Raw genomic sequence first — 14,192 nt, forward strand, 5'->3', positions numbered from 1 at the left:
GAGTATCAGCTACGGTGGTGGTAGGAACAGCTGCAGTTGTAGCAGCCGATGTTGTAGTATCAGCTAGGGTGGTGGTAAGAACAGGTGTAGTTGTAGCAGCCGATGTTGTAGTATCAGCTACGGTGGTGGTAGGAACAGCTGTAGTTGTAGCAGCCAATGTTGTAGTATCAGCTACGGTGGTGGTAGGAACAGCTGTAGTTGTAGCAGCCAATGTTGTAGTATCAGCTAGGGTGGTGGTAAGAACAGGTGTAGTTGTAACAGCCAATGTTGTTGTAGCAGCCAATGTTGTAGTATCAGCTACGGTGGTGGTAGGAACAGCTGTAGTTGTAGCAGTCGATGTTGTAGTATCAGCTACGGTGGTGGTAGGAACAGCTGTAGTTGTAGCAGCCAATGTTGTAGTGTCAGCTACAGTAGTTACAGTAGTTGTGATGCTAGTAGTGGGATCCTGTGCTGTTGTCACAGGCTCTGTTGCAGGAGACTCTGTAGTTAACTCAGGTGCTTCCGTAACTCCAGGTGGTCTGTAGGGCCCTGATGGAATGTCTGGGAAACCCCAAAACTCCCAAAAGCGCTCAAACTCCTCAGGGGGGCTTGTTGGCAATGCCTCCATGTTTGTGTCTGTGCCTGTGCATGTGCTTGTGTCTGCTGGGGCTGTTTCTGTATCTGTGTCTGTGTCAATGGTGGCTATAGGTAAACGTGACCTATTTTTCTGGGTGCAAGAGACTTTCACTTTTTTAAGTTTTCCAATATGATCAAGATAAATCAGAGTTAACGCTTGCTCTTTCTGCAGAGAGAAATAAAGAGATACAGTTAAAACCATGTAATAAAAATTGTATAACTTCATGGTAATGAATATAAAAATGACATGGTAATGAATACCACACTGAATATTTTACATTTGTGCATGGTTTATTCTATTAAAATGGAGAGTCATTAATTGAAAGGGATCTTACCTCAATATTAATTTTGACATACAGAAACCGATTGTTTGTCCATTGTTTGACATCCTTTCCTTGATCAACATGGAGATCTTGAATGGTAAAATTGTAATATTCAATTTAGAATGACACTGTAATACAGTGTTCCCAAACTTTTTTTCTGGGGACCCACTTTTTAAAAATGACAGACCATCGCGACCCATTTCACTCTAAATCTACCCTGCAACCACCAATATTGTTTTAGGCCACAGGTTCTCCAACTTTTCTATGCCTCCCCCAACCATACATTACTATAGGATCTAGATAGATAGATCCTGCTTTGAACACGGTTGTGTTGCATTTTGAGCACCATCAGCGTGAAAAGTTGGAAATGACTACTGAAAAGATACGTTTTAATGCGCATCCGAGAGTTCTCGCATGTTGCGCATTCGTCAGCATAGTAAGCTGTTCCTGTATTTCTAATTAAAATATTGTAGGCTACGTTGCATTGCAGACAAATGGGTCCATAACACTGTGGACGTCAATTCTGATGTAAACAGCAAATAACTCAAGTCGTTATATTGCATTGTTGTATTATATTATATTGTATAGTCGTTATATCAGAACAAGAGGCTTTTGCGCAATTGCCGAAAGAATGCACCTTTACTTTGGAGTTAGCGAGGTAGAAAACGAGAGAAATTATTTTTAGAAATGATTTAGATTAAGTGTTAGTTAGTATAATTTGTATTTTAGTATATTTAGCATATTCTTTATCTTCTACTGTCCTTATTGCTTAGTTGTGTTTTTATATTATATACTTTTAATTACTTTTTCTGCTGTTAGTGAATGTGTGTGTGTTGTCTGTATGCTACTGAGACCTTGAATTTCCCCTGGGGATCAATAAAGTATCTATCTATCTATCTATCTAAATAGTGTTTAAAATGTCCATTTAAATTGTAGCCTAATATAATGCACTGTTGTGCATTTTAAATCAGAAATAAGAATGTGAGGAGGTTGCTATTAACTTTAAAGATTGCATCTACAATCAAAACTATCTACATGCAAATTGAATGTCCTTATGTCCGGTCTATGGATGTCTGCTTTAGTTGACAGCACGGTCACTAGATTTTAATCGGTAAAGTTGACGAGCTGGTATCTGTTAATGTTAGTGCAAATAGGCGGATTCATGTCCCTTGCAGTTTGCAACTGCGAGGTACTGTACATGGCAGGTGCCCCACAGAACCATTTCATTTTGAGAGGTAGATATCCATGCTCTGGCTCCCCCTCTGCGATGCGTTCGTCCCCCATTTTCATGCGCCAGTTTCATGAGCTTTTATGACAAAACTGAGACTGTGGTAGTTAACAAACTACATCCTAATAGAAAACTGTTAGCTTTCCTGGTATCAAATGACAAATGGTATCAGTTAGGCCTATAACACAACATAAATTGTGCTGGCGACCCAAATAAAATCTCCTGCGACTTTGGGAAACACTGCTGTAATATCTAAAATATCCATCAGATCTTCTGATAAACCCTCAAATTTCGCTGAGCTGCTGGTATTGACACATTCAAAATCATGTATCTCATCATGTTGTCTGACAAATAAGTAGAAAAATACAGAAAACTGTCAGAGTTGATGACTTGAAAGTCAGACTTTTTCCTTGCTAGTGTGACAGAACATAAGTGTGAGGTTGACAACCTTGCTTTGGGCCTAGTGGAGGTTATTTGCAGTACACTCACCAGACACTAAAACGTGCTTCAGAGTGCATCCAAGCAGCTTCACCGTCATTTCATTCTTCTCACACTTCACCACGGGAGCTACAGTCCTTGAAGCTGCGCGTGATGGCGTGAGCTCGAGGCACGCCGCCGCCGCTGTTACATTGCGCATCAGCTCGCGGTCAAAGTACTGCACTGTCACCGAGTGGAATTGCATCCACTCCATCACCTGGAGAAGAAATGTTACAAGACTTAAAATTAATTAAAGAATTAAAATATTATATTCCTTAATAAGAGTGCATAAACAATAAAAATCCATTTCGCTTCAATATTGAGCTTTTCAGATCAAATTAACTTTAACACACACAGAGCAATATAGCTGATATGTCACAAGTCTTCTTTTTGCAAAACACATTTGATTTCATTTTGTATATTTTATTAAGAAAAACTCAAATCTATTAGGCTGCAAAGTAAGAAGTAACATTAGAAATCCCTGATCAACGTGATTGAAATCATTGGTCCAGGATAACCAAAGTAAATGCAAAGTTTACACCTCTTACGATGGAAGAGTTCCCAATCATGAGAGGCCAGACTCTCTTTACAAAGTAGTGTCTGGAAATCAGGCTTTGTTGCCACGATTTTATATTAATTTCTTAAACAAATAATTAGAGGTCAGAACACCTGTGATGCACACAGACCAATATACTTCATCCATCAGGCCTCTTAGGCTATGCCAGCAGCCAGACCAACGGATACCCTGTCCCTGCTGAATCACTGAAGCTAAGCAGGTGTGGGCTTGGTTAGTACTTGAATGGGAGAATTCCTTGGAAAACTAAGTTGCTGCTGGAAGTGGTGTTTGTGGGTGTCCAGTAGGTGGAACTAGGGTCTCCTAGTCCTTTGGATGAGATGTTAAACCGAGGTCCTGACTCACTGTGGTCATTAAAGATCCCATGGCAAAGAGTAGGGGGTTCCCCATTGTCCTGGTCAAATTCCCAACCTGGCTCATTCAACCTGGCCCCCTAATCCCCCAGCGTAATTGGTTCATTCATTCATTCCCTCACTCTCCACCTCAAACTGGTGTGGTGAGTGTAAGTGTCTGGTGAATAGGGATGTAACGGTATGAAAATATAACCTCACGCTTATAGTGACCAAAATTATCATGGTTATTTATTACCATGGTATAAAAAGACGCAGAGTGGCTACATGATACAGTACACGTTTTGTGGTGAAAATGTTCCTTCTTTTAAAATGTAACCTAATCCATCAATTAGACAACAGAATCAGTAGGGTACTTGTTTTTTTTCCATTGTACCAGGCCTACTGTATGTCAAAAGCAGGCTCAGAAGAAGCTGGGAAGGATTAAACACACTGTTTCCACACCGTGGTAATCAACTGCGATAATTCGGATATTTGAAATGAAAACAGTAATTGTTATCGTCAAAATTTTTATCGAGGTTTACCATTATATCGGTTATCGTTACATCCCTACTGGTGAATAATGGCTTCTGTGCATCAGCCAGGTCGGTGCTATTGGTGGTGGTTAGTGAGTTTCCCCCTTTACTGTGAAGTGCTTTGTGTGTCTATAATGGCTATATAAAATGCAAATTGTTGTTGTTGTTTGTTGTAGTTTTAGAGAGTGAAGTTTTCTTGTAGCTTAATCCATGCCTGTGAAAACCGGTCTATGAGCTCCTCACCTTATGATGAAGGTAGCAGCCTTTAAAGAAGACCTTAAGTAGCATCCATGGTCCACGTTTCTCTGCAGTGTGTCTGCAGTGGGCTGGGAGATGCTGGATGTTGATGGGTGAGAAGTTCTCTATGGAACCAAGAGACATGTCACCTGTGAGGACTATAATTATTCACATACTGTGCTAAAATGCTGTGTAAAGTGATTCTAATTTCATATTCTACTGACCGTTGAGCAAGAACTGACGGGTGTGATTGGCCACAGTAAACCTCAGGACGAGAGACTCATTGTCACACTGAAACTGTGGTAGAGAATCGTTGCTAATTTTCATTCCATCCAAACTCTTGGAAGACACTGTGAAGAGAACATAGTCTAGACTGATGAATAGAATAGAGTAAAGGGTACATAATATTACAGGCGCCAAAGCCGATGTTTCCATACAGTATATAAATTATTGTTAGGAGGCCACTAGTTTTTTTTTTTTTTTTTTTTTTTTAAAGGTGCAATCAGCGATCATACTCGATTTCCAGCCCATAACATCTTTTTGTCGCATTCAGCAGTCACCTCTTCATGATCCGCTGACTACTAATTCCATGAGTGCACTGTAAAAATAAGGCAGCAGCCTAGCCTGTGAAAACTGGAAACAAAGTGGGGGCAGCCTGTTCCCCAAATAAAAACTGAACCCTGTGTGGAGTTTCTCTGGGAATACTGAAGGGAGGGGTGAGCTACTTCTCTGGTGTGTTTTGTTTGATCCTTGGTTAAAATATAAGTTGTTTTGGATAAAAGTGTCAGCTAATAATTTTAAATATAAACTTGACTTCTTGCGCAATTGCTGCATGCACCTCTAATCTCCTGTGCTATGCATATACAAGACCAGACAGGGGAGCTATGTCTATCTATGATTGATCCCTCATATGAATATCATATCCATCAGAGGCATAGCACAGCACAGGCCTAGTAGAACTCTAATGCAGATATTATCTGAGTCACCATTTTAAGTGATGCTGCTTTGTCTAAACCAGGAACGGTCCAGAGACTTACACAAGTGACCGAAATCCTGATCCTTTTTTTCCAGAATTATTTGGAAATTGCAATGGATGCATGTCTGGTCATTCACATATGATGTTATATTAACTGTAGTTAGGCTACCATACAAGTCTCATGATTTTATGGTAGTAACCTGTTTTTAGTTTTTTTCCCCCGTCACAAGAACAGCAGATATTCCATGTCGATCACACATAGTAAAGCCAAGCAGTAGTTCTGGCTTAGATTACCTTAGCAGGTAACATCTAGCAGGTAACATCAGGTAACAAGTATTAAAAAAATCACATCTATTGTATAGCAAAGGTATCGTACTTACACAAGAGGTGCCTCCATGTATGCTGTTTCTTCAAAAGTGCATTAATCATATAATTCTGCCTCTTGTTAGCTTCAGGAACCACTGTTTTGCTGGAGATATTGAAGTGATGGGATGAATCTGATGACGCAGAGTGGCGGTTCATTTCCTCTGGTGTCTCTTCTGTTTCAAGCGCTCTCACCTTTCCTGTTGCATTGACATCAAACACTTGCAGAAGTACTCCGCCAAAAACACCCACTAGCGTTGGTAGGATCAGCAAAACACGGGCTGCCATTTTCATTCAATGAATTTAAAAAGCAGTATAAATGTGCTCTCCTCGATAGAGAAGTCTTCTGATAGCTCAGTGTTCACTGTAGCATCCCTTGTATCTTTCCAATAATAAAAGGGTAGACTCTGTTGTTCTGCTGTTCCAAAGGAAGCAGTGGAGAAGTGTGAGTGAATCTGCTTTAGATAGGAGAGACACCCAGTGCACTATATATCTCATCAGAAACGCCAGGCTTGATAAACTCCCAGCCAATGAGCAGCTAGGGCTATAGGGTTGTAATCAGAACACAAACGTCATGTGAGGTACAAACATTTTGCATGGTAAGGAACAGAACTAAAGAAACATTTAGATGTCTTCTTTAGTTGGACAGGGACAGAGCAGTCATGAATCACTTTGTGTATTACATCTCTATGCAACATTGCCTTAAAAAGAACTTGCTGTGGTCCCAAACAACTCTTAGATTAGGTTGGTTTCAGCGTTTTTGGAGCATATTTTGGGGGGCGTTTAACCTTTATTCAGATAGGACAGTGAGGAGTGACAGGGAGAAATGAGATGGAATCAGGAAATGAGCATACCTGTAGGTCAGAGTTGAACCAGTATCACGGTGGGCATTTGGACCTGAATGTGTCAAATGGCTTCTGCTGCGCCACAGCTTCCTGGTTTCAGCCATGTGGATGCTTTTTTGTTTGTTTTTTCGTGTCAGCTTCCTTTCATAAATCAGACTTTATTCACTATACAAATGCATCTCAAAATATAGAATATCAAGGAAAAGTGAAATGCATAAAGTGAAATATGTCAAGGCTTTTTTTATTTTAATCTTCATTATTATAATTTTAATGATTGATTACATGGAAATAAAAAAATCATTATCTCAAAATATTAGAAACGATAATAAAGAACTGATAATACAGAAATGTTGACATGAGAAGAGCTCTAATTAGCTAATTAAGTCAAACCACTGGCTGTTACACTGGGAACCTGTTTGGGTGTCACACCTGAGACTGAACACGTTAGGATGCTGTACATGTATGTGTCATGCCTGTGTCAGTGTTAATAAAGTGTTGCCCAGTTGGCCTTCAAACAGATCTTCTGTCGTCCTAGTGAGTGAAAAGGAACAGAGTATAACACTGGCAAGTGTTTCCTGAGCCTTTAACCCTGATAAAAGATAATTCGCCTGTCATTCAACCACACACAGGACTTATTCACGGTTAGATTTTTTCTTGATTTCTAGAACTTCACTATTTAGGGTTAAGAATTGTTACTATAGCAGTATAATACTATCTGACCACGCCACAGTATCTTTAGAGTACAAGGTCCATAAAGAATACTACGGACCCCCTAGTTGGAGATTTGATAACAAATGGCTACATGATCCAGAATTCATTCACTTTATCAACACAAATATAGATGTGTTCTTCCAGGTCAATACATGGGACGCCTTTAAGGCTTATATCAGAGGGCAGATAATTAGTTATACTAGCTACAAATCCAAGGAACTTAAAAACAAACTGTTTGAAATAGAAAATTAAAGCATTAGAAAATGAGGTTATAGTTAATAAAACTCCAGCTCTGGAACATAAATTAACTCTACTCAGAGCTCACTATAATGAAATTTCAGTAAATAAGGCCCTCAGTAATTTAAATAGATTAAAACAGCAATTCTATGATCAGGGGGAAAAGGCTGAAAGATTGCTTGCCTGGCGTATTAAAACTTTTTGCCTGGCGTGAGAAAACAATTCACGAGATTCAAACGGAATTATTACAACAGACCCCAAGAAAATAAATGAAACATTTCAAACATTTTATCAATCATTGTACAGCTCGGACATTACAGCAGACAAAAACTTATTGAATCATTTTCTTGATGGTCTAGCATTCCCTACTCTCTCCGCAGAAGACAGAGAGGTTCTGGATAGGCCACTGGAACTGGATGAGCTGTACAAGGCCCTAGCTCATATGCAGACAGGGAAAGCAGCAGGCCCAGATGGGCTCCCTATTGATATATACAAGATCTTTAAAGATAAGCTGCTGCCCCCCTTTTTCGATATGATCAAAGAGGGTTTGGGGACTAACTCCCTGCCACCTTCTCTTTCCGGAGCACTTATTACCAACATCCTAAAGCCTAGTAGATCACCATCTAAATGTGATTCGTACCGACCTATATCTCTCCTGAACTCTGACACAAAACTTATAGCTAAAGTCATAGCGCGGAGATTGGAACAGTTCCTGCCAGGTCTTATACATGAAGATCAGAATGGATTCGTCAAAGGCAGACAGGCATTTCAGAATTTGAGAAGAGTGATGAATGTTATCTATGCTGAGGGGGGAAGCCCAGATACGGCCATTCTATCCCTGGATGCCGAGAAGGCTTTTGACAGGGCGGAATGGTCATATCTATTTGAAGTACTCCCAAGATTTGGATTGGGAGAAAACATCATTAAATGGGTGAAATTACTATACAGCTATCCAAGTGCGGTAGTGTTGACTAACTCTATAACATCAAAGCCCTTCAGTCTGTCTAGAGGAACATGTCAAGGATGTCCATTATCGCCCCTTCTATTTGTGTTATCCATAGAGCCATTGGCACAAACAATCAGATCCCACCCTCTGATTAATGGAGTAACAATAGGAAATTATGAACAACGCATCAGCCTCTTCGCGGACGACATTATACTCTTCTTAAAACATCTGGCTCAATCACTGCCTACACTTCTTAGTATAATAGAGTCCTTTGGGAGGATCTCAGGCTATAAGGTGAATAGTACCAAGTCTAATATACTGTTTATGAATGACACAGAAAGAAACAACCCAATAGTGGGAACTGAGTTTCATAACTCTCCCAATGGTTTTAAATATCTGGGAATAAAAGTCACCCCTAGCGTAGATGACCTAGTCTCAGAGAACTATAATCCAGTCTTAACAGTATAACAGACTCTGTTAAAAGATGGGCTGACCTTCCTATATCATTATAGGCCGTGTCAATATCATTAAAATGAATATTTTGCCAAAATTGTTATATCTTTTTCAGTCCATTCCCTTAAACCCTCCACCCACTTTATTTTCTAGACTGAAAGAACTAATAACTAACTTTATTTGGAATAATAAACGCCCTAGACTTAGACTCTCCTTACTATATATGCCTTACGATAGAGGGGGACTCCAAGTTCCAAACTTCCAATGGTATTATTGGGCCGCCCAGATTAGAGCTGCCATGTTCTGGTTCTTGGATGATTTTACCACCCCTTGGGTCAGAATAGAAACTGCCACTACATCTTCATTACCTTTACATTTGTATTTATATTCTGATGCACTAAAAAAATTGATAAAAGACACCCATAATCCTTTTGTTAAGAATACCATTAAAGTCTGGTACAAAATACAAAAATATTTAAATTTAGAGTCTGATATATCAGGATTTACCCCAATATGGGGTAACCGCAGATTCCCTCCAGGCAGAAATGACTCTGGTTTTAAATCTTGGGCAGATCGAGGGATTAGCAAAATTATGTATATGTACAATGACAATGATGTAATGTATAGCTTTGAGGATTTACAAAGAACCTACAATATCCACAGGAATCACTTCTTCAAATACTTGCAAATCAGGAGTTTTATGTTAAAAGAACAAAATCAGTCCCCCGTAGACCCCCTCTATCCATCCTTGAAAGGGCTATAATGGACAATCTCCATGGCCGTGGCCAGGTGTCCCTCCTATATAAACTGTTTGTGGATACTTCTGAAGAATCCTCAAATAGCAAAAGGCTGGAGTGGGCGTGTGACCTGGGCAGGGAAATCTCTGAAGTAGACTGGAAGACAGTTTGCCAAACAGCTCAAACACAGACTATCAACACCAGATTTAAATTGATACAATTTAAATGGATTATGCACACTTACATAACTCCTTCCCTTCTGCATCGTTTTAATAAGAATAACTCAGACCTATGTGTTACGTAAATGTGGCCTAGAAGAGGGTACACTATTTCATTGTCTGTGGAACTGCCCAAAAATTAGAGAATTCTGGGAAAAGGTTGTAAGGACTTTGTCTGACATTACCTCGATGATACTTCCTGCATGCCCTAAGATTTTCATCCTTGGTCTTTTTCCACTTGAGATAAGATTGTCAGGTGCTCATAAAAAGATAATTAATGTATGTTCATTACAGGCTAAACACTCTATTGCTACCTCATGGAAGAGCACTGAGACACCTTCAGTGGGATTATGGTTTAAGAACCTTTCCAACTGCATAGCCATGGAAAAGCTAACATACGCCAACAAGGGGGAAATTGAGAGCTTTTACAAACTATGGGGTCAATTTACTGAATACCTCGAAAATCATCTACCTTTTTTTGCTTTGCTTTTCTTTTTTTTTTTTCTTGACATGGACGTATATGTACAGTATATGTGTATATATGTATAGGTGTGTACTTGTGCACATGCATATATGTAGATCCTGATAAGAGTTATGTGTATGTGTATGATGTGTAAATTTTGAAAAATCCAATAAACATAATGTTCAAAAAAAAAAAAAAAAAAGTACGTCAATTAGACCGGATCTGACTATTTGTGGTATCTCTACCCGCCACAGTGGCTGGTATATAGACCAAATTCACCTGCCAGCGCACAAAACTACCCGCATTTGGCGGGGGGCAGGTGGCTGGCCCCCATCCACCACCCCCCCAACCCCTCCCAGAATATAAGTTCACAAAACTTGGCACACATTCAGAGGGTGTCAGTAATCTTACAGCTCCAATTTTTAGTTTTGATACCTGCGATTACATTATTTTTGCTTTTTCATTTTAACTAGGTAGTGCTATACTGCATATGAATGGTTATGGGATGGGTTGAGATGGTCCCATGAGACCAACATACAAAACAATTTGGTCACCCTAAATATTCACCGAAAACTGTGTCCGTTCTACCCTCATTTTTAGGGGGTTCTGTGCAGCGTGTGGGTGACGGATCAAAACGAAAATCATCATCAAAACTCTGATTAAACCTATATGACTGCCATTTCACTAGGGTGGTGGTCATAATAAACTGTGTGACACATGAGATATCTTTCTTTTTTTATATCTTTTGTCCTCTGACAACTGCAAGTAATCCTGCAGACAAAGGTAAGAATTCATCTGATATAGATGCTAACCACAGACCAGAACTACTATCCAAAAGGAATTTCAAATACACAGGAGAGATCAATTCATTCTGCTATAGGTAGGGGATTTCACACAACTGCCAATCATCAACCAAGCATATGTACCGTCAAAACCAAAATCACCAGCAACAGAACAACCTTCAAGAGCATTTCATTGGGGTTATCAAGAAGGCACGGTCAAGAGGTGGTCATGAACAGAGAAGCTAACATAAGGCAAGTTGTCACCCTTGCTGTCTCACAGTGATGAGTCAGGTGATATATGTAAGATAAATGCAGAGACTAAATTTCCCTCACAGGATCAAGAGTATATATACTTAAAAGATACTGATACAGTAGAATCATGCAGTAACAATTCATGTAGTTGTGTCATCAGCTATAGGATGTTCAGTTAGATGTTGTACCAGATACTGATGTAGTGACAGCGTCAGATGTTGTAGTATCCTCTGATGTTGTTGTGGCAACATCAGCTGTTGTAGAAGTGGAAGTAGAAGCTGAAGTAGTTGTAGGATCAGATGTAGTTGTAACAGGTGCTGTTGAGATGTCAAGAGAGTCTGTAGATGTTGCAGATTGTGATGTTGACACAGCAGCTGGAGCTGTTGAAGAGGCAGAGGTTGTGGCAATAGATGTAGATGGGCTTATTGTACCAGCATCTGCTGTAGAGGGTCCAACTGTTGTTGTTTCTCCTTTTGTTGTAGATTCAGATGTTGTAACAGGGTATGTAGAGGGTGCATTTGTCGAAGATTTAGATGTTGCCTCTGTATTAGCTGTTGATGTAGCAATAGGGGTAGATGTAGCTGCTGACATTGTGGCAGTTATATCAGTGACTGTTGCTGTCAAAGGTGCATGTGTGGTGGTATCTGCTGTTGTTGCAGGGATGGATGTTGTAACAGGTGTTGAAGAAGGGGCATATGTGGTAGTGCCTGCTGTTGTTGCAGGGACGGATGGACGGATGTTGTAGTGACTGGGGCTCCTGTGGTTGTATCTGTGGACACATACAAAGAGATGTACTTTGTCTTTTAGCAGTAGTCATTCACTTCTTTCATATCCATTAAACCAATTTCAGAATGTCTGTCACATACCGGCAAATGCAAAGGACATAATGTCGATTGTTAAATCGCCACTATTTTTTGCAGTTTGAATAACATTGCCAATTTCGGCAACATCGGGTGGTGAGGTAGAATTGAAAATGATTTTGAGATCTGCGACAACTGATCCTGAGCTGTCCCCCAAAAATGGGAAGAATACAAACAAATGTTAGAATTTCAGTTAGCCTATTAGCTGGTTTGATTTGCATTAGCTGGTTTGATTTGCATTCAATGCAAATCCAACCAGCTAATAGGCTAACTGAAATAACACCATACCAATCTCTAGGTATGGTGAAGGGTATGTGATGATGTGGGGCTATTTTAATTCCAAAGGCCAAGGTAACTGATGCACAGTATTCTGGATCCATGAAACAACTGGCCTTTAAAAATAAAAATCTGCCTGTCTCTATGGGAATTTAACATAGGGGTGGGAATACTTATGACCCCTGTATTTTAAGGAAGAACATTTATTTATTTATGATACATTATTCATTCACTAAGAAAATTGGTGTCCTTAAAGGTTAGATATTTCCTCATTTTTCACTTAAAGGAGAATTCCGGTGTGATATTGACCTAAAGTGTATTGAAACATGATACCGAGTGTGAACGTATGTCTCATAGCCCATCTCGACTTGTCCCCTGCACTCCAAAATCTGGCGCTAGTTAGCCGATGCTACCAACAACTTTTTCAGTAGTGGTGCTTCGGCATCGGGCTAGCCATGCAAATAAATCACTGTTTTACACCCATTTACGAGGCTCAATGTATCTCCACACTTCATTGGTAGACTTCCTAGGGCCCTGACATTTAAAACGAGACATTGAGAACTTTGAAAAAGCACTGGTAGTTTACTTACAAGACGATTTATACAGACAGTATCTTCACGAAGTTTAACGTTTGCAGCCATCTTGAATTTAGTCACGATAAGTCGAGCAACGAGTAAGAATGAACAGGTATGATAAGGGATCAGATTCCAAAAATAATTCAGTGGAAATGCATGGATTCCAGTTTCTTCCAGTAGCAGCAATCTGATCCCTTATCATAGCTGTTCATTCTTACTCGTTGCTCGACTTATCGTGACTAAATTCAAGATGGCTGCAAACGCTAAACTTCGTGAAGATACTGTCTGTATAAATCGTCTTGTAAGTAAACTACCAGTGCTTTTTCAAAGTTCTCAATGTCTCGTTTTAAATGTCAGAGCCCTCGGAAGTCTACCAATGAAGTGTGGAGATACATTGAGCCTCGTAAATGGGTGTAAAACAGTGATTTATTTGCATGGCTAGCCCGATGCCGAAGCACCACGATTGAAAAAGATGTTGGTAGCATCGGCTAACTAGCGCCAGATTTTGGAGTGCAGGGGACAAGCCGAGATGGGCTATGAGACATACGTTCACACTCGGTATCATGTTTCGATACACTTTAGGTCAATATCACACCGGAATTCTCCTTTAAGGCATTAAGATCCAATTTCCAAAAGATGGTTTTATATTCCTCTTTTCAGTCAACTTTAGCATGGGTGCCAATACTTTTGGCCATCACTGTACCTGTAGTTGTGGCAACTGCAGTAGTTGCTGAAGTTGAATGAATGTTTGTAGTTGTATCAATTGATGTTGTAGTAGGAAAAGGTGTAGTTGTAGCAGCCGATGTTGTAGTATCAGCTAGGGTGGTGGTAGGAACAGGTGTAGTTGTAGCAGCCGATGTTGTAGTATCAGCTAGGGTGGTGGTAGGAACAGCTGTAGTTGTAGCAGCCGATGTTGTAGTATCAGCTACGGTGGTGGTAGGAACAGGTGTAGTTGTAGCAGCCAATGTTGTAGTATCAGCTACGGTGGTGGTAGGAACAGCTGTAGTTGTAGCAGCCGATGTTGTAGTATCAGCTACGGTGGTGGTAAGAACAGGTGTAGTTGTGGTAGGAACAGCTGTAGTTGTAGCAGCCGATGTTTTAGTATCAGCTACGGTGGTGGTAGGAACAGCTGTAGTTGTAGCAGCCAATGTTGTAGTATCAGCTAGGGTGGTGGTAAGA

At 40.1% G+C, this 14,192-nt stretch overlaps 1 protein-coding gene across 1 annotated transcript; it reads right to left on the reverse strand.

Annotated features, from left to right (window-relative positions):
• Positions 1-307: 307 nt before the first annotated feature.
• On the reverse strand, positions 308-5,838 carry LOC121693388 (the record flags this gene model as incomplete). The annotated part of the gene is made up of 6 exons (XM_042072781.1): positions 5,676-5,838; positions 4,544-4,669; positions 4,326-4,444; positions 2,656-2,860; positions 951-1,027; positions 308-781 (listed from the first exon to the last, which is right to left on the reverse strand). Coding segments are annotated over exons 1-6 (1,143 nt in total), but the record flags the coding sequence as incomplete, so codon positions are not given.
• Positions 5,839-14,192: the final 8,354 nt, after the last annotated feature.

This window comes from Alosa sapidissima, chromosome 19 (assembly GCF_018492685.1).
Source record: "Alosa sapidissima isolate fAloSap1 chromosome 19, fAloSap1.pri, whole genome shotgun sequence".
In the NCBI taxonomy this organism is placed as follows: Eukaryota; Metazoa; Chordata; class Actinopteri; order Clupeiformes; family Clupeidae; genus Alosa; species Alosa sapidissima.